Genomic DNA, 24158 nt, shown 5'->3' with positions numbered 1-24158 from the left:
ACTCTACACAAAAGAACACCTTCTTATCTGCCGAACTCCATATCGCAATACGGAGAGAGCTGTGCACAAGCGCTTGGAGACACCTATTAATAAATAAAAGGGCTTCTCTAATTTCTCAGCAGCCTAGTCCCCAGTCGATAACCTTGGCCGGGCAGCGCGCAGTGCAACAATCCGGAGTTTGCGGCTGGCGGAGGGATATGGATCGCGGCGCTCCGCCTCCAGCCTTCCTGACGCCAGGACTTCAGAAACGGGAGAGAGAGGGGGAGAGAGGCACCGAGGAAAAGGGAAAAAAAAACTTTATGTCGGAGAGAGAAAAAAAAAACAGAAGGAAAACGATTAGGGGAACTCGCCACTTCCTTAAAGGTATGTGATCTTATCAAACGCTATTCCATTTATTAAGTAAAGAGCGTTTTACTGATTTAAAAAGGACTTCCTTTGGGTAAATATGATTTTTTTTTTCCATGGGGGTGGGGTGTTGAAGTGATTGAAAAAGTTTTTTTTCTAATTTTGCGAGGGGGGCATTGAGGAATGAGCGAGTCTGCAGACATGGCGTCAGAAACAGGTTTTTTTTCGAGGAGCCGAACTTGAATCGCGCTGGAAAGAAAAGGAACTTCGTTCGTTTCAGTCACAGTGTTACTTTGTGTAAATCTGTAAGTCCGCTTGAAGACCGTCAACACCAAACAGACGGGGAGAAAGGGGGTTAGGCCAGCTTTGTTCACGCTAGTAAAGCGTCTTCTCCAGCCGTGTCGCTTTTATAAATTTGTTTTAGAAACTGGTTTATCCGCCTTTTTTTTTTGCGGCAGATTTCCTTTTTCGTGCATTACGCGCCAGCCTTTGAAGTGGTGTCACATCTTTGCTTTCTTTCAACTTGCTACATCTCGAATAAGTTGAGAGGGTCGTTGTATTTGGACGATAGACGCTCCCGTTGAAGTTCATGTTTTAGGCTTATTGGCGGTGTCGAGGAGTGCAGTAGAATGGATACCGGTTGTCCCCCGTTTCCATTTTTTTTTAACTAAAAAGGGAATTTAAGCTTCGGATTTGTCTTTACGGAACACTTCCAGCAAATCGAGTTGTCCTACTCGACGTGCATTTCCCACAAGAGTCGAGATTATTGTGTTGGACGCCTAATTGCCGTAAACTAACACTAAAAATACCCACAGCTTACAAAAACAAGTGTTTTTGGAAGACTCTCAAAATACCTAATAAACTTGCTTGTGGTTAATAACTTTATCTGCACGGTCTGAAGAAGGATGCTCCGCTTTTATTATTGACACTTCCTGTCTGCATTTTTTTACTTTCAAGTCCGCACGTTTGGGTCTCACTGAAACAAGCACGAATGATCGCGTACGAATGAATTCTTAAATCCTTTCCAGTTTCTGTTCCTTGGCACTGAGCTACTGTGTCGGTGCTATTGTTTTGAAATCGACAGTATTGTAGATAAACAGATTTTCCTGGCCACCAATATATAGTGGTGGTGGTTGGTTATAGTAATTGAATAACCAACAAACGAACTAGGCAGGCATAATCTGCAATTCCTGTTCTATAGCAATCACTTTATCTTTAATCCGTTGAAATCACTGCCATTCCAAAAAGTCAGTTTTACCAAGAGTGTCAGTCAAAGGATACGTGATCTCCCACACACTACCCAAGAGCTACTTAAGTCGAATCAATGAAAGCCGTAGTAAGCTTGCTCACATGTGAGCAGTCTTATTATGGCCATTTTCTGATTTCTGCAGTAATTGATGAGTTTCCAACATCTGTATCCCCTGGATGGAGATGAAGAATGAAACAAGGAAGCATGTTAAGAATTGAGAAAGTATATTAGCAAGTGATTGTTAATATATGATCCCTACACAGAGTGGGGATTTGTGGAAATAACCAGAATCCATCAAGGTTTAGATATCTTAGATTTAAAGTAAAAATGGGTAACATTTTGGGTTTAGTAAGCTTGAAACAAATGAGCATAACGTCATGAATAATCTACATCCATCCATATGTTTTTTTTTTCTGTATAGGCCTACTTGCATTGTGCAGGCATCTCAAATTGCATGTAACTGCTTTGCTGTAAACATTTCAGATGAGCTCCCAACATTTACTGCAAGATGTTCATCATTGCTGCACCTTGCACAGCTATAGTTGCTCTAAGATTTATTTTGACATGTATTACATAAAGGTCCTAACTGGTTTCATCATGTTGATAAGCAGCAACACTAAATTCAGTCTTCAGATAACTGCTTTCTTGTTTCTAAAGGACTTCAATAAGGTGCAGCTATTGTTCTCCAGAGACTGCTGCACAGAAGTCGCATTCAGCTTTTATATTTGCCTCCTTTCACTCCAACTGCATACTGTCTGAATTAGTAAATAATATACACTGTAGTGCAGTGCAAATGGAGTGATCTAAGACCCCTGAGACTGCACTGTCGTGTTTCAGTCTCGCTGAAGCATTGTCTAAAATGAGCACTCTGGGGTACACAGGCTGTAGCACAGGGAATTTGTAGTTGGCTCTGAAAGTGCATTCTAGCCTGCTGTTTCAGAAACTGTCCCCCTTTGTTTCAGTGATCCCTGCAGCAACATGGACACATTTTGTAATCTAACCTGGGCACCGTGAATTAAAATTCAATGTTTGTCAGAGCTTTAAGACAGAGGAAACCCAGGTCTTCTGAATGTCCAAAAGTTAGTTTAATGCTGATGTAAGGCTGATATTTCAAATGTAATCAGCAGCATTTGCACTGCAAATAGGGTCTATTAAACACAAAAAAACACTAGCTGCCCTTTATAAATTTTAACCTTCACTAAGACTTAAATTGTTTCAGTAGCACAGAACTGCCTTGGTTACAATAATGTGTATTTTACAGATCACTGATAAAATGCTTAACCATGAGAGCCTGTATGCAAAGGAAAGCATTTTGTCAGAGAGAGCACTCAGAAATCAATACAGAATACAGCTGGAGTGTCCTTGCCTGACTTTGCAGAATGCAAAAGGCGAGCTTGCAGTTCTTCAGTGGTGGTGAGCTGAGAAGGATTGACTGCAGCCATCTGTGGCGGGAAATGGAAGGAAGTCCTAAGAGTGAAATACTTTGCGTTATCGCTGTCAGGCTGTAGGAGCTGTGTCCCCAGTTTCCTGTAGTTAAGATTATCATTTCGCTGTCGTTGCATGGAAAGCATTGAGGTCTCCCAAAACTCATAAGTATAGCGGATTGCTCTGTCAACCACTTGCAGCTGGAGATAAGACGGGCCCTATCTTCTAGAAGTCTTCCTGATGCATGAAGTCTCCAGGTCAGCACTGGACACCTTTTTAAACTAAAAATAAATTTATTGAGTCTTTACCTCTTCAGATCAGGATTGCTGAGAATACATTGCATTTTTTTGCTGCATGACATTCTCATCAATTATTTTCCTTACTCATGATTTTAGTAGGTTGATTGTGGGCGATGTTTAATTACAAGAGAAAAACAACATTCAGAATACGGCAGTATAAATAATTCTCGTCAGTTTTAAGTCTTCAGTTAAGTAATGTAGCAGCTTACTTTTAAAGATGTAAAACATCTTCATGGTCTTAAATTTTTGCACAACCCATGTCTGACAAACAAGACACAGCCTGGTTGTTGAAACTGATTCCCTGGCTCCTTTCAAAAACAGCTGGGTGAGAATTGTTCATTCATATAGCTGGTAGTAACTAAACGAGCAAGATAGTACTAAAGGACCTCCCAGCTCTTCTTACTTTTATGTTCTTATATTTGCTTCTTCAGTTCTTTTTCCATGAGACCTAGAATTGCCAGAAAGCGACGATTGTGTTCTGACTTGAATATGAAACCCATTTAAGCGATGATGGAAAGTGTTTTCTACTTAGCATGCTGAAGTAAGAATGAACCCGACTCAAATAAGCTGATTTCCAATAAAAGCTGCACAAACATGCTTTATTCAAAGTTTATTCAAAGTGTGTTCCTGTTGATATGCTAATAAAAAACCTTGAAGTACTAGATCAAGACTTGTTTTTTCAAAACAATGTTGGACAGTACATTCTGTGACTTTTGTTGCACAGTGAGGTATGGGAGTACAAGACCTACTAGCCTAGGATGAGAAATGAAACAGTTCTTTGTAGTAAATCTTAACAGAGATTACTGTTGTAGTAAAATCAACAGCCTTGAAACAATGATAGTTACCCTGTGATGGAATCATCAAGCCTATACTGCATCTAGTATACTTGATCTCATGCATCATGGGTATTATGCGGGATGTCAATTTTCGGCAGTGATAGTTAATTTTGTGAAGTACCTCTGGTAGGGTACAAGGGTTTCTGCCTGAAAAAGCATTTCTTCTCTTAATTATCTTAAGAAATAGAAATTTCCTCTGGTTGCTGCTGCCTAATCAAGTTTAATTTGTAGACCGCCTGTCCTGTTTGATCATAGAGTACATCGTATTTTGTCTGTTGTGAATTTAGAGTTTTAAGGATTGAAGCACCTGATTTGTTTTTTTTTAGTACAACTGGAGTTGTACTCTCGGAGACTCCTAAAGAACCGTTGAGAAACGGAAACGCTTACCACCTGCCTTCCTTCTCTCCTCTCTTCTGAAGACCTTGCATGCATCAAGAGGGTGCAGCCCAGTGCTTTGCATTCCAAAAATGTATGAAGAAGGAAAGACAGTGATGTTTGGCAGCTGTGGAGAGGGAAGAAGGGTGGGGGTTGGAGGAAATGTATTTTAGTAGCCGACATCCTCTTTAAGTTGTGCTTAGGACTCTTCAACAGCTGCATTTTGCATGTTGGCTCCACAACTGGGCTGGGTGTGTGTGGTGAGTGGGAATTCTCTGTTCGTGAATTCCATGCTTAAAAGACAGGTACATGCATAGTAAACGGGCCTTGAAATGGAATATTCTGGAAAAATCTGAGCAAAGGGTTTATTTAATTGCATCACGATGTAGTACACTGTTGAATGTAGGACAAGGCAGGTATGTACTAGCTTTAAAAAAAATGCAGTGGAGGCAGCTTTCAAATAGAAGTTATTGTAACTTTGTGGTGTGCGTTCTTTATGGAGGTCAACCATCTTTGTAGTTTTTTATAAAGTCAATCTGCTCTCTTGCTGTTTTGGTTCTTTGGACATACAAGAGTCTGGTTTTTCTTACAGGTACCTGATACTGAAGTGAAGCTGGTGGTGACATGTAATGCCCCCTTTGGTTGGTTGAAGAATTTTGTGTGGTCCCCTCTCCTCCTCTCCTTTTGAATGGTGCCAGCAACGAAAGACCCTAGACCTTCCTGGCTTGTAGCTCCTGACTCTTTACCGCTGGATTGTGCAGTAAGTTCGCTGTACCCACCAAGGCCATTGCTGCTAAACTGGACAAAAGCCTGCGGCTGCAGCTGAAGACGGATTCTAAATCTTATTTGTTTCATCTCCCGTGTTTTACCCCTTTATTTCGACTGGGAAAGCGATACGAGCTTCAGAGTGAGCATCAGCAAGCGTTCCCTTAGTTCTCACCTGAAAACGTAGGTGCACCCCCACACATCTGCGCCGCGAGAGCGTCGTGCAGGCGAGAAGCTGGAGTAACTTGCGCCGCGCTCCTCTTCCTTCTTGACGGGAACCTGCTGTGGTGAGCCGCCATGACGTCCATGTCCAGCCTGTTCTCCTTCACCAGCCCGGCCGTGAAGCGGCTCCTGGGCTGGAAGCAGGGCGACGAGGAGGAGAAGTGGGCAGAGAAGGCCGTCGACGCCCTGGTGAAGAAGCTGAAGAAGAAGAAGGGCGCGATGGAGGACCTGGAGAAGGCGCTGAGCAGCCCGGGGCAGCCCTCCAAGTGCGTCACCATCCCTCGCTCGCTGGACGGGCGCCTGCAGGTGTCCCACCGGAAGGGCCTCCCTCACGTCATCTACTGCCGGGTGTGGCGCTGGCCGGACCTCCAGAGCCATCACGAGCTCAAGCCCTTAGAGGTGTGCGAGTATCCCTTTGGCTCCAAGCAGAAGGAGGTCTGCATCAACCCCTACCACTACAAACGAGTAGAGAGCCCAGGTATGTTCAAAGCTGAAGATGGGAGTTTTTTTCTTTTTATTCCCTCTCCCCCGAATTCAGTTCAGTTCGGGATTTCATTCCAATACCACTTCAATTCAGTTGCTGGATCTTGTTGCATCCAGATCTTGAAGAGCTTATTTGTTTTGTAGGATAACTCACTGCTGGATATGATTTGACATGTCACATACTCTAAGGCTGGAGATCCCTGCGTGACGCATTCTAGAAAGTATTAGTGGTGAAAGCCTGTCCCATTTGTCCCAATGGGTATCCCTGCTTTCATTTAAGTTCAATCTTGTGATCTAATTAGTCAGGTTGCTTTTCATTTGCCAGACTTTTTATCCTAAGATAAATGCCAGAAAGTTTGCTTAGACTCCTATTTGCCTTTATCTCCAGCCCTGGAATTCACTAACAAATGCATCAGCCCTTGTTGTGCTGTTTATAAAGTCTTAAGCCTTGCACTTTGTTCCTAAAATGCTGTTAATCATTTTTACTGTTGTATATCCAATACCTATACAAGGCAACAATTTAACAGTCTTAAAATATTCTTAAATTTATAGCAATCCAATACTCATTGCAGTTGTTTTCATAAGCCAAACGGCTGAGAGTATTGGTGCTCGCAAGACAATTTTCTTTCTCTTGTTTTTCTTAATGTAGGTATAACTCCAAAATAATCTTCATATTTTAATTCCTTCGAAAAATAAGCACACAAGAAGGTTATTTATAATTCATGAAGAAAGACACGATTTTGATACTGCACTAATATGAACCACACCAGCTAGCATTGTGACTCAAATGCAGATGGTAACTGAAGCTTCCCGTAATTAACTTCTGCTATATTAGATTATATTAGTCATTTATGATGTGCTTAAATAGAACATTTTCAAATTGAATTTGAGCATTGATTTCATCAATTTCTTCTGATGCTTTTAGGCTTTTCTAAAGCAGGCGATAGTTTTTCCCTACATAATGGTAGCTTCTGTGTCATATCCACAAAATATTTGTAATGACTCACTTTTTGAAGGTTTTTGTTCGCTCTTATGAAGACCTTCTTGGAAATCTGCACACAAAGTTAATCTTTGAGATTCTCAGTAATATTATTGTCTAGGTTCCCGAAGTTGTAACTTTTTCTATAAATCAAGAATGTTTTAAGGTTTCCATATTTCTGAGTGATTAATCGGTGTGATGTCTTATAAATATATAGCCACACATCAAAATCTATGCATCAGTTCGAACTATAACTCATTGTAAAATAATGATGGATGTTCAGTTTCTCCTTACAGAGTGCACAGTGCAAAAAGAATATCATTGCATCAGCCAGTTTTCCTCTGTAGCAACATTCTATTAACCATGAAGCCTTTCCTATGCTGCGTTATGCTCCAGTGTTAAAACGGCAGGACATTTGAGGAAACTTTACGAGACTTTTTCTGAAAATGTGAAGTTGAACTTGAATCTTTTGCCCTTTTTTTTTCTGTTTAGTTCTTCCTCCAGTGCTGGTGCCCAGGCACAGCGAGTTTAACCCCCAGCACAGCCTGCTGGTTCAGTTCCGCAATCTGAGCCACAACGAGCCGCACATGCCTCTCAACGCCACCTTCCCGGAGTCCTTCCAGCAGCACAGCGGGGGCAACTCCTTTCCCATCTCCCCCAACTCGCCCTACCCCCCCTCGCCGGCCAGCAGTGGCACCTATCCCAACTCCCCTGCCAGCTCCGGGCCTTCCAGCCCCTTCCAGCTTCCAGGTACCAGCTGAACAAGGTTAACAGGTTTTAAAATAGAATAAAATGGCTTACAGCTGTTGCAAACATTACATTTAAGAGTTCGTTAATACTTGTCTTTTCTATGTAATCAATATAAATCTGCGCAGATTTGTTGAAGTTGTTTGTCTTCCCTCAAATCTGAATGCTTTTTTTACTACTTTAGCAAACTCGAGTAACTGAACAACCGTCGCAATGACACGTTAACCACAAGAAGGGGTTTGACGTCTAGGATATTGAAGCCTTGGCAGAATACAGTGCAGACAGCAATTTTCTGACCTCATTTTTATGTAATTTGAGGTAATATAAACATTCTTAAAAAGGGATTTGGAAAGCTTTGTGTTGGGAATGTTTAGTATTACAGTTTGCAGTGTCATGGGTAGAGGCATGTACTCAGGAGCAACCGAGCTTTTCAAATGCAACAAATATTTATTTAGTCACAGTGACAGGGCATTGAAAGTAAGGTCAGTAGAAGTTCACAATCGATTTGCAGAGTAAGCTACACTGTAAAGCCTCTGTACTGCTCTGCCTTGAGTGCCTGTGCTGACAATTTCTAGTAATTCTGGAACTGTATTTCACAGTTTTGCTGACGCAAAAAAAAAATATACAGGCTGTGTTTAATTGGCCAGGAACAAACCAAGGTTAAGTACAGTATTCAGAATAAGCTGGGTTATGCCTTGTGTGCAGCAGGGCAAATTAATCCGCTTAGTCGTCCCAGAAATTCTATCGTGGGTTGTGGACTTGGTAAAACTTTCACTTGACTGTCTTCACCGCTTAATCTCTCTGGATGATTCAGCACTTGCAGTACCTGTTTAGGTTGTATTGAGTAAACGTAGCCTGTGTTTGATGAACAGTCTTTAAACATGAATGTACTTGTTCAAATACATTTTTTAATTTTACTGTTATTTTATTGCAAGAAGGGCTAAACATGCTTTCAGTCCGAAGCTGCTGTATATTTCTGGAAATATTTGTTTTGGAAAGCAGTGCAGAGGATTTATAGAGATTGATTTGTTGGCATGACCTTAGCACTTAACCCAAATCTGTCACACACAGTAATCAAAATGTGTTCATCTTAGCTGGTAAATTATGTTCTGCTATAATTGATTTGAATTTACTATTCCTAGCCTGAAGGTAATTGCAGTTAACTGCTTGTAAAACTACTTGTAAGTGTGAATCATCTGAAGATGATCTTCATCCATTTAGCATTTTTCATTGAGTTGTTGTCACCACCTTGTGGACAGTTCTTGTATTGCACCTGCATTTGTTTTCTTCAGACTACTTTGATGATTTATCTGTGCAGTTTATTTGCTCACCTTAAAACCCACTCTCATAATAACCCTGTTACAAACCTTTTTCCTTTATTCATTTTTCTAGTCTAGTATAAGCATACAAGTCAAGTGAAACATTTAATCTCATCTGAGATCTGAAACATGTTTTTCTGGGACACTGCAATGTGCTGCTTCTTATTAATCCACTACATTTATAAAGCCTGTTTGTCCTCTGAGGCCACAGTGCTGTTTCTTGTAGCGCTCTCTGCTCTGCTGGCAGCTTTCCCTGCACTGAACTATGGTCACTAGGAGACAGTTGTGTGAAACAGCTGCAACTGGTCTTTACGCCTTTCTTTGTGGTCTGTCTTGCAGCTGACACCCCACCCCCTGCCTACATGCCTCCAGAGGAGCAGATGGGACAAGACAGCTCTCAGTCAATGGACACTGGGAACAGCATGATCCCCCAGAACATGCCCAGGGGAGGTGAGGGCTTTCTCACCTGTGCACTGCAGCCCTTAGATAGATTAGTGTCTGTGAGAAAGATGGAGCTCTGGCTTTCTGTGCAGAAAGAAGTGTGTCAAGATTAGTGGATATGAGTTTCCCATGTATGAAAACTGTCATATCGTAAAACAGCAGAGTGGCGTACTGGTTAGGGCTCATGACTGGATCATGAGATCAAATCCCAAAGGGACATTTCTGTTGTATTTCTTTCCCCCCTTGTTGCTCCAGTAAATATCCGGCTTTATAAATGAGAGCTTTACAAGCCATCCTTGTGTATAAGAATATGTTCTCAATTAATTTATCTAGGAGGCAAGTCAGAGGTTAAAATACTACAAAATACTATTAAAATGAAGGCTGATTGTAGTTCAGTCTATCTGACGTGTCAGATGTTGATTATAGGAAATGATGCACTCCAGTGCTTTCCCCCTTTAAGCTGACATTTGTGAACTCTGAATTAGGTATGCAAATAAACTTGTGTGTCAAGAGGGAAATACATTTAATGATATTGTATATATTTGAGGTTGTGCTGAAAGGTAGAAGTCCATGCAAGTATCGGTCTATTAAAAGATACATAAAACAATTAGAACTTTAATTAGGAAAATGTTCAAGTGATGTAAACTAGTGACATTCACCGTCTGTTAAAAACCATTTTGTCTGTCTAGAATCATTGCTGCCAAGTATAGTGTAGGAGGATGTTGTATTTTGTAGCTGCAATTTGTTCTATAGTCAAAGAACAGGAGTATTCTGTCTTGCCTTCTAACATTAATAAATACTCTAACCCTGATCGAGGCTCTGCTGCTGCAGTGCATCCTACTTAAGGGGAGCTGGAAAGAAAAAGTAAAGCGATATCTGTGTAGGGTGGGTAGTTTGATGTGCACATTTTGCTCTGCTTCCTAGGAAAAGATTGCCTCGTTTTCTATATTAAGGAATGAGATGTGACGGATTGTTCATTCTGGTGATGGAAGTGTGGCTTTGACTCTAGCAGTATTAAGTAGGCTTCTTAAGCCGGCGTCACACTCCACAACTTTTCCTAGATTTTCAGTCGTAGCCTTCGTTTACCCAATCGTAACAAAATCACAGCAAGTTGGAGAGAGTCACAGTGCGCCCGTTACCATCAGTTGTGTAGTGTGACACCCCCCAGTGACTCAGTTATAGCCCTCTTAATAGCCCCTACGACACCCCACCACTTGCTATGATAATATTAAACAGGTTTGATTTTCTCATAGCCAGTCGCAAGTCATATGCGACAGTCACAGCCAATGAGTGCTCCACCGGAAGTACAATGCAGCTGCAAGGAAAGAAGGAAAGTGAGTGTTTTGGACTGTGAAAATGGCGGAGAGGCTCGTTGAACTTTAATACAAGATTTGGAACCGTGATGAAAAGTTGTGAGGGAATTTTGTGATTAGTCACCCCCTGCGATTCTTAGTCGTATAATTTGACACCCTCTAGGACAGAAAAGGCAGCGAGATTCAGCAACTGCAGTCGTTAAATTTGACATGCTCTCCAGCTAGAAGTCGAGTCCTGTAGTGTGACACCAACCTTAATTGTGGCTAAGTAGTCATCTCTACCTCCTACAAGGGTGAATAAATCAATACGTGGTCATAATAAGCAGAAAAGTATTTCTTTGTAGCTTTCAAAGAAAAATCTCTTCCCTTAGAAACAGTTGTAATCAGATTATTGTTCTTCTCTGTTCAAAAGTGTAGAGTATTAATGATTTGCGTTTTTCTGTCACCTTCACCATTAGATGTGCAGCCTGTGGAGTATGAGGAGCCCCGGCACTGGTGCTCGATTGTGTACTACGAGCTGAACAACCGTGTGGGAGAGGCCTACCATGCCTCATCCACCAGCGTGCTGGTTGATGGCTTTACAGACCCGTCCAACAACAAGAATCGTTTCTGTCTGGGGCTGCTCTCCAATGTCAACCGGAACTCCACCATAGAGAACACCCGCCGCCACATTGGCAAAGGTGCATGTTTCTTGCTCGCCACTGACTCTCCAGCCTGAGGTGCTGCCGTAAGGCAAGATGCACTCCAGAGCTGTGCACTGAAGGGATAATTCCTACCCTTTGATGATAAAAGGTTTTTAAGTTCCATGAAAGTGCTCATTATTTTTAATCTAAATTGATCAAAAATGAAAATTGCAATGATATGCTAGTATTTAATGGAATTCATATTTTGACAGTGTGTAAGAAGAGCTAGTGGGCCTTTTCCTGCTTTTTGAAGTCTTCACTTATAAGATCAGGTTTCAAGGTGGTAACACTGCTGTCATTCTTAGGAGTCCACCTCTACTACGTCGGGGGTGAGGTATATGCGGAGTGCCTGAGTGACACCAGTATCTTCGTCCAGAGCCGAAACTGTAACTATCACCACGGCTTCCACCCCACCACTGTCTGCAAGATCCCCAGTGGCTGCAGCCTCAAGATATTCAACAACCAGGAGTTCGCCCAGCTGCTGGCTCAGTCTGTCAACCATGGGTTTGAAGCAGTCTATGAGCTCACCAAAATGTGCACTATCCGCATGAGCTTTGTCAAGGTATTCAAGCCTCTTCATTGGAACGGGCCAGTGGGGAGGGCAATTTCTAATCTGCTAGAGAATGGTGTGATATCTTGTGGACCTAGGCAAATTCCTGCATGCTGTTCGTCTGCATTAATGCTAAGAAAGTAACAGATCGGCAAGAAACCTCTTCAGGCTGGGATCGGCAATGCCGTATGATAATTGAAAGTATTGTTTATCTTAGAAATCATGGGTTATGAATATGCCTTCGAGCATTATTTAAGTAGTAGATGTGCTTATAAAATACAGGGGAATAAACTGAAGTTCAGAATAATTGAAGGAAAAAAATGTTTTGTATACTTTTAATATAGTGTAGTACTGGCTTTTTAATTGAGCTCTATTTTTATAAGAGATTGAAATAAACATACATTTTATAACTTTGTTCTTCAGGGCTGGGGAGCAGAATATCACCGACAAGATGTTACCAGCACCCCTTGCTGGATAGAAGTTCACCTGCATGGTCCCCTCCAGTGGCTGGATAAAGTATTGACACAGATGGGCTCTCCTCTTAACCCTATCTCCTCTGTATCCTAATGATGGGTAGAGGAGGTAGGGAAGTGTATTTTTAATTTTTTATTTTTTTTTAATTTTACAATGTTTGAATAAAACTCAGCCTTTAAGGCTGAACTGTTTACACTACCTGCAAAAGGGACTTCTTCCTTCAGCACCAAGAAAGATGTGTAGAGTGACTCATTGGCTACAAGCAATCCTGCAGTGGTGAACACTAGTAGTGGCTCAGACCGGATGAGCAGCTGCAAACCTGTCATCATCTTCCGTATGTTCTCAGCGTAGGAGTCTGCTGGAGACATCTGGCCTTGAGCAACTTTTCTTTGCGTAAAATTGCTTTAAAAATGCTTGTAAAAGCAAACTCAGTCTATTTCAATAGATGGTTTGGTAGAATCTAAATGAACTGAATAGTAGTTTCTTCCTCTTCTTAAGCCATTATACCATTTTCTTACTTTATTTTATAAGGACCTTCTCTTTGCTAATATGTCTAAGCCCATCTATTTAAAAATCTTGGCATAGTTGTAGTAGTACTCCTATTACACCCAGAATCCATTACAAATACTTTTTCCTGTTACTTTGAGGCAAAACACTAAGATAATGGCTTCTTTTAAATAAAGGCAGTCTTAAAACTTTATCATGGATGTCTGTTTTTAAGTAATTTGTATTTTCTATTGTCTTCCATAGTGTGAATTAATTGGTTCCAACATGAGACAACTGAAGATGAGTGACGTATTTTTGTTCTAGATCATTTGATTTAATAGTTCAGTTTGATTTTGAAAGTCATGAAGACTCATTGTGTAGCTACTAATTCTCGCTGATTATTCTCATAAAAAGTATTTAGTAAAGAAGCAAATGCCATTCTCAAGACTGTTAATTGTGCCGTTTCATGCAGATGTTACAATGATCTTTATACTTTAGAAATCAGGTGTGTTAGTCTGGCTTTTAGGATTTATCTGTTGCACTACTAGGTTTGAAAATCACAAACTCTAATAGGCAAAAATGTGTTATATACTAAAACATCTAATCTATGGAACTGGTTATTGCAGGCAGCACAATTTAAATGTAGATTTCACTGAAGTGTAGACGGCAGATAGTCTAGTATTCTTACTAAATTCTTTCTTAATATTTAGGGTCATGAGATTAAATAAAAAAAGTCTTATTGAGGAGAAGTAGATGTATGAAAAATATAGATTCTGAACATGACATTTGTCAAAAATGTTAGCTTTATCTCTCTCCTACAAAAGTCATTTTAAAGAACTCTCAGATGAACCTATTTCACCTTAGTTTTAATTAGTTTGTGTTTCTAAAGATACAATGAAAGCTAACTGTTGACAGTTTTTCTGTGCTAGATTGATATTTTTATTGAAATTTGTAGTTGTACAATGGAGCTTATGGGTAGTATTTCTGAGAATCTGACATTTGCTTGAATACAGATACGCCTAAATACAGGGGGTTTAACATTGAAACATTATTTGCACATTTGTGGTTTCGTTGCTTTTCATGTTTCTTAGTGCAGCTTTAGCCTATTCTGTAGCTATGAGAGGACAAGTTGGGAAAGTGTTTCAGCTAGAGTAGAGCAGCAAGTATGAGAGAAGCAAATGGTGTTTCTCGTCCTGAATATCTGAATACTTGAAGCTAGTTTCATGTCAAGTATATTTACGCCTGGACTGCAAAGCAGTAGCTTTGCCTGAATGCCTTGATGTATAGAGGTGTAAAAAAGGAGACTTCTATATTAAATGTCTGCTTCAGAAAAAGGTCTCGTAGCTTGTGTTCCATTTTAATATAATTAAGAAAAAAACATCTCCTGTCAGTGTACGACAGCAGCTGCTGGACATTAATAAATGCTGACACGAGTTATAAGAAGGCCAGATCAGTCAATAACAAAATTAGCATGTGCAAATGGCAGCGAATTGAAAAACAAATGAAGTGTAAAGCAAATGCCCCGAATGGAATGCCCTTTTATTGTCAAGCAGGAAATGAAGCAATACAGAATCTTTTCATATTAAAAATAAACCTTGCACAGACCTACAGATTAAAAGAGTGACAGTAACATTAATAACCACCAGTTGTCCCTTAGAAATGAAGGAGCCAGGTTCTTAATTAATGGGTTTGCGTGTATAAAATGTGAAAGTACTGCTTGTTTTGAGAGGCAGAGTTACTAAAGTGTTTCTGAAGCAGATGTGTTTCCTGATGAACAGTTCTTCTAATGCACTACTCTGTGTGTAGTATCCCGATAAAATGAAAAAGCTGTTTTGGACTGCTAATTTAATATGGTATAGGCGTAATTTATTTATGGCAAATGTGGAAAGCATTTTGACAAATTAAGAAAAGTACATATACTTGTGTATAGTCATTACTTATGTTCTGAGATACTGTAGTCAAGGTACTTTAATCATTGCAGCAAAGCCTAATGCTTGAGTTCCTGTGCTTTTCCTTTGAGTTTTTTTTTCTTTGAGGTAAAATGTCTCACACTTGTATTTCATGCAACCACTTGCACATTCCATCTGTGTCATAGTAAATTAAAATATATTAAACTTTTTTTTAGTATTAAAAGTGAAAAAATGTCAATTCAGTACATTTGCAGTCACAGTTTCCTTATGCTTTGGAATTAATAGACCCAAATACAGTACAGTGCATCTGAAGTTCATGCAAATAAGTGTTGAAACAAAAGTTATATGAAGAGTTGAAGAAGCAATGATTTAAAAATGTTCTTATAAATGCACATCATCTATTTGTTTTTTTGACCTGTACTATTACCAGGTTAATGCGCAGAATACTTACCTAACAAGGTTGTGCCTGTGAAGAATGTACTCAAGTCTGTATTTCTTTGAGATGCTTCACATTTATGCCCTTCACCAGAGATTCTTCTGTGTGGTGTAGGCATTTTGGAGGATACAACAATTCAATATCCCTGAAAAAAGTGCCATAGTTGCAATGATGAAATTATTTTCGGAGTGTAAAAATGTAAAAAAGAATCTGAGGACCTTTTGGGGGTGTGTATATATTCATTCATTTCAAACAAGTGTAGTGAAAACAGCCCTTTTGCTTTCATAGAGAACATAAGCTCAGCATACTTACTGGTTCTGGAAGCAACATGCGATCTTGGTTTTTGGTCTCGAATCTCATTTTACATGTAACGAGGAGGAGACCAAAGAACTTCGCCGGACTCCATACTTGCCGTCCCCTTTAAACATCGAAGCAGTAACAGCTCTTATTATTTAGGTCCTTATTTTCATTTCTCCAAAGACATTATTGGGTTGTCATCCAGCCGCAGAGCTTAATGCACTGTGACACGTCGGAGAGGACCGGCAGCTGGCCGTGGAGCATGCAGATTATCGGAATTCAGCACTTCCAAAGAAAAACATTACTTTCCCCCTCCTCTGCCCCTCGGCCTGCCGGGTAGCCCTGCATTAAAATTCTGGATCTAAGAGCGGAGCTGACAGCGGCGGCGGAGCGTGTAGTTGCAAGTGACAACACTCCCAAGACCGTGGGCCATGTCTTTTGCTTTGTTAATAAATGGTTATTCTAAACTGAGCGGCTTGTGAGACAGGCAGGGCACATGAAGTTACAAAGTGGCAGCGAATCTGAGGATCGTTTGATTGACTTTTATTTATTGTTTTGTTTCTTATTCCATCGGGGAAAGGAGTAGCCCAGTTTTGCGTTATTTGGTATGTGATTTGGTTGGTTGTGAGGATTGGATTCCAGTCACAGTGGCTTCTCTTGCTCTTTCATTTTAACTGGTGTTGAGGCTAAGGGGTGGGTCACCCTGTTTCTGAAGAGCAGAAATCCTGCCACCCACGGGTTTTGTGGGTCACCCTCAAATCGTTAATTTCTTAACACGTGGAGCAATTATTTTTTGGCTTCTGACGCACTGTTGGTGATTTATTCAATTCGGTAGTTTAGAGAGATTTGAAATAAAAAGTGATCTTGTAGGTTCTCAAGACCAATATTTCTAGGCTGCATTGAGTTAGTTAACTTGATCAAAGTTCACATTCCACGTCTTGAGGAATTGTTAATTTAATGGTGACTTGTAAAATGTGCTGGATTGTGATGTTTCAGGGCCACTCCTGTGAAAGATCTTCACACCTGAAACAGAACACTTACAATACATGGTCAGTGGTGAAGTTTACATAACTTTCTTTAAAGATTAGTCTTCTGTACACAATGACTATTGAACAATTTTTTTTTGCTTTTATCATGGAGCATACAGCAGTGAGAAATTGATAGAACGCACAACGGTAGACTGACTGGATATGAGTAATCCACTGTCCTGTGCTTTCCAATCATGAGCTCTATTGGTTTGATGTATAGCCATCTAAAAGCAGTTTCAGCAATTTCAATTTCCCTTTGAGTAGATAAAGGATGAAGACCATGTGTATAATCTGTGATTAATAAAGCTAGTAACCAATTGACAGCTAAGTGTTCTGACAAGCAGAGCTAATGGAATTCTGATTCCTCAGTTCTGTACTTCTAAAATTTAATTTATGGTTGTAAAACAGAAATTCTCTCTGTGAAGTACAGGTGAACTGAACAGCTTAATGTTTTTTTGCACTTGCAGATGTAATCATTTTTAAAATGAATTCATCAAGACAACACAGAAAAAGCCATCTGAGTTCACCTTGGGAAAATGCAGCATGTTCAACATTCCCATAAGAAGCGTCGATCTGTCCTCATCAATACACTTGCCTTGTATACATCATCTGCTGGGAGGCTGCAATAGCATACAGAAAATTGATCATTTGTTATCCAAGCAAATTCCTTAAACATTTTGAAGATCATCCCTAAACTTTTTTTGTAGACCACCAAATTGAGCAGAGAAAAGAGTATTCAAATATGTTTACCAAACCAGTAGTCTGGATTCAGCGTGAGAATACTTTTAAAATGCCCAAGTGCCATGATATGGATTAACTCTCTTGTTTTTAATCTCTTGTTAACTCTTTGTTTTGAATCTGATAAATGGGTACCTTTAACTGGTTAACAAAGTTCATGGGAAAGACTAATAGACTGGTATACACATTTTCTTTTTGCCAGTGGAAACTACTTTGAAGTTGTCCTTAAGAGATATACTGGATTAAGTGCTGAGGCCATATCCTTTTAAAAGAAAACATTTAATCTGGTCTACACATTAAAAAAAAATAAACTGCTTTCAATTTGCAAAACCAAGTCAAGATGTTTTTTTAAGGTGTTTGTTAAATTTGTGAATTCTAATTTTTTATTCTACTTTTGTGCATTGAGAGCAAGCCGGGCCTTTTCTTTTCTGTTGATGTGAATGTTGCAAGTCTGCGCTGGACTGTGGCTTTAACGCATGAGGCATGTTGGAGACTGTGAATAAGCACACTGGTATGTATGGGACTACATGCTGCACAAGCCATTTCGGTAAAAAAAAATTGAGAGGTTGGGCTTGCCGATGCCTCTTGTCCTGCAGGGCAGTGTGAATGTTGGAGACCGAGTGCCACAGTGAGGTACAAAGTCTAGAGCTCTGGGTCAAGAATAGTTACGGGAAGCCAAAGCTAGCCCTAAGTACTTCAGCCTACAGCCTACACTGCTTCCTTCAATTTATAGGTATCAAAAGTTTTCGTAGAGTTATGCATCAAGACTAGAGGGGACAGAATGGCAAATTGCTTCTTTCCATCTGAGTCACTCACTACATCAATATGCCTCTGTAAACCTTTACTCCACAAGGCAGTATCTATTAACTCACTCCCTGGGGACCTGCTGCACAAAATTGAGCATATTACTACAAGAAGGCAAAAGGCTAACAGAGACTAGGGGATTTCTACCGCACGAACACCCAGGGGACAATAATGGAAAGCAAACAACTATGAGAGAAGCGGATGGAATTAAGAAGGCCACTGGACCATTGCCTGGTGTAAAAAGGGTTGTTTGTTTGCTTCTGTAGAGTATTCAAGATTGAATGGAGCCTCCCTTACACTGACGGAAGGAATAACATGTCTCAAATTCTCTCTCAGGAGTCCCAAGGTGGACTTTTCTAATGATCCAGCATACCGGTTTACAAAATATTATAAATACTTTCTACCAAAGCAAAACATGACCTCCATGCTCGTTTGTACTTTCAGCACACCTGTTTCTGGAACACAAAGGCATTCAGTTCTTTATTCTTTACTTTCCTACATTTGTGCATGCCGACAAACTAGGGGAAAAAAAACTGTTCTGGTGGCTTTAGCAGTACTGCCTCAAAAATAAAATGATATTTTGGGGTTTATGTTCTCATGTGCAGCTAACTGTTTGGCGAGATCTCGTGTTCTCATCCATTGCAAGATGTTTTCCACATTTCATTGTGACACTTTAATTTGATGCACTAGTGACTAGTTTTATTTCTTGAAGGTTTAGGCTTCCTCAATATTTTCTGCTCTGATTATTATTTTCGTACCATGTTGCTGGCTGTAATTAAGAATCTAATTTAAAGTCCTCTGAAAAATATTAGATGAAACTGCCAAGGAGTACGGTGAGGCATTTTGTCAGAAGTGCTGCAAGGATAATTTCCCTGTTAAGCTTAAAAGTATATGCAGCTGTCAGAACATAAGAATATCAAATGATAAGAAAAAATTACTTAATATTGACATATTTGTGACGGTTTGTCACAATATTTGCCATACACCTCCAAACATGATTAGAGTCCAACTGAACTACGATTTTTTTTGGATCATGCTAGCATGATGCAAGCATTGTTACAGTTTACATCTTTGTGCTTCCATGTCAGTGTAAAAGTCATTTAAACTTTTATTTTCATAGCATAGTAGAATCGAATCTGCTTAGTTTTGAAAGACAACAAAGAGACTGGATTCAAGTATTCAAAGTCCTCAAAGGCACTGTAAAAGTCAACCCAATGGACTTCTTCAGAATTTACAGTGAAATGCGAACTCGAGGAAACAAGTGGAGACTACAGAGAAGTGCATTTTTAACTGAGAATAGTTTGAGAACAGAAAGGGTTATCGGAGAGGGAAACAAGCTGACACTGTCTTCTCAAATGGCTGAATGAATAAGATTCTTGGGTTGTTTAGTTCTAGCACCCCTATAAGCAACGGGCTAAATGACCCCCTCTTATCTGTGACCTTTTTATATTCCTACCTTTACTCAAATGAAGACTTGGCCACCAATGAAAAGTTTTTTTATTAGTCCCCGTGTGATAAATGCTCTTCTATTCCTGACTCACAGCAGTTTCTAAGGAAGCAATTGAACTACTACTGCCCTACTACTAGCACTGCTGTTGATCTTTTTTACATCCTTTCTTACAAACTTGGTTATAAATTATTAATAAATTACAAGACTGACAGATATTCTAACTAAAATCCATTATGGCGAACGGATTTCCTGGCTTCTCCTCAAGAATATGTTGTAACCATCAAGTATAATGACTCACTAGTGGGTGAACTCCTTCACCTATATTGCTCGAGGATGGGTTTCTGTTTTCCTTCTGACTAAATTATAATTCCGGGCTTTATATTTGTGTATTTCATTGTGAGGAAATGCTATTAAATAAGACTGTGCATTCAATGACTCTTAGTTATAAAAAATATGCTTCACTGTTGTTTTTCTTCCAATGGATATGTGCTTGTAGCTTGTAATACTATATTGATTGTGTAATGTGTTCTGCTGACAGCTGAAAACACCAGGAAATGGAAAATTCCTTTCATACCTAGCTAAATGACTAGCCATTCACAGTCTATATATTATTCATTGCAAAACTACACATGCACTCTCTAATTGTATATTTTAAAGTGTCTGCATTATTTGAAAGCCCTAAAACAAATATCTGTATGTTGTGTATCAATATGAGAATCACATTTTGTCAAAAACAAGGTATTCTGCATAATAGTTAATACTGTGCTCAAGCACAAATACCTTCCCACTCTTTACAATTAATAAAAACAGTTAGATGATGAGCAAAATCGTGAAAAATGCATGCATAGCAAATAACAGAATATTAACACATTAGTATGTATGTGATCATACACGGTACGTAATGCACCATTAATAGTAAAATGAAACTAAATTGTTAATTTATGGTAATGTTTTTCTGACATGGTTTTACATACATCCTTTAGAATATTCTTGCATATTTTCTTGTTCTGTGTTGTTTGTTTTATCAACCAGTTTTAACCTAGATTTTTCACAAGACATTCTGGTCATTAAAATGCTAATCGAATTATATTTTGCCTCAGTCTCACATAATGTGCAAGGGAGAAATTTGAGTCTAAGAATTTGTTTTTTTTTCTACTAACGTGCTACGGTTATTTACGGTTTGTGTGAAATATGAATGCCCCCAGGTCTGTTATAGCTTACTACTGTGTAAAATTTCATTTAAAGGGACAATTGAATTACTGCAGTAGCTTTTACATCACTGTGATCTAGTAGGGTGTTGAATAATAGGCTGAAAATGATGTATGTGCATCCTACTGCATAAAATCAGTAAACAAGTAAAGTTGTGATTTATAGGATAATCATACCTTTTCTGGTTTTCAGACAAACAAGAAGACCTTGTTAGATTGACATTGGCTCATTCAATAAATTTTTCATTGTACTATTAAGCCAGGAAATACATTACAGGTAGCCTTTCATTGTGTTACTGCATGGTTCTGCTCGCCTGTAGTTAGTACTAACATTAGTGTAAAGTTGTGCTATACAAACTTGGTTTATTGACCATTAAACTGAGGTTTTAAGCATTTTATTGCTGTTGTGGGCATACTTATTCCCTAGACACATGCTTAAACATTGTATATGCTTTCGTTTTCAAAACAGAAGAGAAATCTGGTGAATGATCCAAGTGGTTGTTTACCAATTATGTCGAAACAAAGAACATTATTGATGCAGCTGGGAACTCGTACCAATAAATACTGTAAGTATTGTAGGTTTTTCATTTGCATAAACTTTAAATAATGCAGCTGGCATAGCAGAAAACTCATGTTATTACTGCAGAAAAGCCTCCATAAAGGGTCTCCACCTTTGGCTTGAATTGGAATGGTGTACTGTGTGCATAAACATATAAATATTTATAAAACAGTCATAAAGAGATCTGAAAAAAACAGAGCTGGTTTGAAGATTTAAGTGGTAGCTTCTGTAATTTGGCAAATACGTTTAAAAAAACCAACATGAGCCACTGCACTTTGCTATGCTACTCACGATATTACCAATTTATCACTACATGTACATTTTAATGCTACAGTAAAAATATCTACTTTTATTAATTGCATTTAGTTTTACATTTGAGCCTCAGATGGGACAATGTACAACACAACTCATCCAGTTTAACTGTTAAGGAAAACCAGATTTTGTTCTTTAGCACTTTTCACTTTCTGGTGGATTAATGGGGTTAATAGTAGGAGTCTATAGGATGGGGATTCAGTGTTGGGGATTCTGGGATTTATGATTAATTAATAAAATACTGTGGATGAACGCAGTGGAATGTGACTTAATGCATTATTTCCAATTATGTTGTGAAATATGCATGTGCAGAGAAAACAGGCACTTTGGAGATATGGCCCTTTGCATTTACAGATCAGAGCACTATAATGAGTACAGATGTCTCAAAATGAAAAACGAGAAAAAAACTCCAATGGCACACTGTCCTTATTAAGTTGTGGTCGCTATGAGATTTATTGCAGATTTCTTTCATTTTGTTCTCAATCTACTAGTTACGCTGATAGCATGAATACTCCGTTCGGTTTACAGGGTAGTTTTGGAGTCACATTCTACTAAAAGGATTGCATAAGAAAAATAGCTCCATCATACTTTCTGATAAAATATTTTTATATTCGTGGTGAAAACATGCAGCGCGTTTTTTTGGTGAGAAAGGATGTTGTCCAAGGTCTTTTTTTATAAAATTACTTTACCTCTCAGGTAGCAGGCTGAAATCTTTCAATTCTCTGGCATGTGTTGTTCTTGTGCTTCAAAATCTGAAAGGATGGACATTTGGAAGGCTTATACTTTTTATTAAAATTTGACCTTTTCTGTATTTGATCTTACTCCCTTAAGTTAAACACCTAGGGTCTGGTGAGATAAACTACTCATTTGAAATGATCAGAGTATTCATAATGAAACTCTGGTAAAAGAAGAGATGTTTTAACATGATCCACCATGGAAATATAAAAGGAAAAGTGATACTTCTCCTATTTATACTTCTGATATTGATTTATGTACATTAAGTGAATTAAATGTAACTTTACATTGATTTACCAGAGGATGCTTATAATGTTTTGTACTCTAAAAGAAAACTCATCTGTCCAGTCAGTAGGCCTAGAAGGACATAACATTTAAAAGGTTCAGCTGTAACTGATATTTTTCATTTTCTATTGATGAGCTCTTTTCTTCAGCTCTGAAGTGCAGTTGCGTGTGCTTTGCAAAAGGTGGCAGTGTGGATCTTTTTTTAGGAAAGAGCCAGGGGAAGCATTTCCCTGGTTGAACTGTTTGGCTCAACCTGTTTCTCACAGTGAAAGACATCTGATGAGTAATCCCATAATGGTGGAACAAACAGGCAGGCCAGCATGGTGTCTTGGGAGCACTGTAGTGCATCCTAATATTCATAAACAGCGAGTGAATAACTGCTGCAAATTGCTGTCTCTGCCGCTATCTGGCTGGTCATGTCAAAATTTCTTTTGGCCTAGCTTTAGCCCTCTGGGCATAAAATATTCCAGACAATGGCGGAAGTCGTTTGGCCATGAAATCCTATACATTTCTAGTTTAATTATTCTTCTCCTTGCTGACGTTAATTTCACAAATTTATTTACAGCTATGAGGGATACATGTAGTGTTGGAGCCTGGTTCTTGAAGCCTTAGGGTGTGTACATGCAGATCATAGCACTATATTTTGACAAACCTGTCTGAGCCACTGTGACTGTGGGTGTGACAGATATAATCACAACCGGTGGGGTGCTCTGCGGTGGCTTTGTCACAGAAAATGGCAAGGTACATTTACAAAACAGGCAGAACTAGGCACTAAGCAGCTAAAAGAAAGTTCATGTGGTTTAATGATTTCGGAAGGATCCTACTGAGGAGTTTGGAAAACAAAAAAAACTTTTTTTTAAAGATTCTTTGTACTGTATATAGAAAATAACGATCTATTCAAAATGTGGGAACAATTGACTTGGATGTTGCCTATATGCATTATATACTATATAGGCAATCAAACACAAAAGTAATCATACATTTTGCTTCCTTTTTATTTATAACAGTTCAGCTGGTTATTTCCCACTTGTACAGTCTGATTTTATTCTTGTTTTCCTTACTATTTAAATTTAAATCTGCAGACCATTCAAATAAACAGGAAAAAGGGAATGCTGCTAAGCTTTTCTGCTCCGTTGATTCATGAGCATTCAGTGTCCTCTGATACTTTCTTCCTAGTTCTCTCTGCCTCCGAACCCTGCATGCCCCATTGTGCAGAACTTTCATGTCCTGTGGCATTAAGTCACCTGACGCAGTCTTAACAGCATCAACTTTCTTGCCTCCACCTGCACCTGTTGGGTTATGCTCTCGCCAGGTTACGCACTGTTGAACACAAGATTACAAGTCATTTGTCATTAAAGTTACCTCAGCTATCGGAGCCCTGAGCTGAACCTTGCCTATGGGTGCT

General features: G+C 39.2%; 1 protein-coding gene across 1 annotated transcript; it reads left to right on the top strand.

The window, feature by feature from the left end:
• Positions 1 to 223: 223 nt before the first annotated feature.
• On the top strand, positions 224 to 15293 carry smad5 (SMAD family member 5). The gene is made up of 7 exons (XM_088932411.1): positions 224 to 363; positions 5122 to 5994; positions 7471 to 7728; positions 9384 to 9494; positions 11257 to 11478; positions 11787 to 12043; positions 12455 to 15293. The coding sequence occupies exons 2-7, from the start codon at positions 5592 to 5594 to the stop codon at positions 12596 to 12598; spliced, it is 1395 nt and encodes a 464-aa protein (XP_088788537.1). The 5' UTR covers positions 224 to 363; positions 5122 to 5591; the 3' UTR covers positions 12599 to 15293.
• Positions 15294 to 24158: the final 8865 nt, after the last annotated feature.

Source organism: Atractosteus spatula, chromosome 14, assembly GCF_055471065.1.
Source record: "Atractosteus spatula isolate fAtrSpa1 chromosome 14, fAtrSpa1.hap1, whole genome shotgun sequence".
NCBI classification, from domain to species: Eukaryota; Metazoa; Chordata; class Actinopteri; order Semionotiformes; family Lepisosteidae; genus Atractosteus; species Atractosteus spatula.
Note: the sequence above shows the minus strand (reverse complement) of the source record. Positions and strands in the feature narration are given on the sequence as shown.

Coding starts and splice junctions, on each gene's coding strand:
- smad5 (XM_088932411.1), top strand. CDS start 5,592: ATGACGTCCATGTCCAGCCTGTTCTCCTTCACCAGCCCGGCCGTGAAG. Junction 9,495..11,256: donor CCAGAACATGCCCAGGGGAG/GTGAGGGCTTTC, acceptor CTTCACCATTAG/ATGTGCAGCCTGTGGAGTAT. Junction 11,479..11,786: donor CCGCCGCCACATTGGCAAAG/GTGCATGTTTCT, acceptor TGTCATTCTTAG/GAGTCCACCTCTACTACGTC.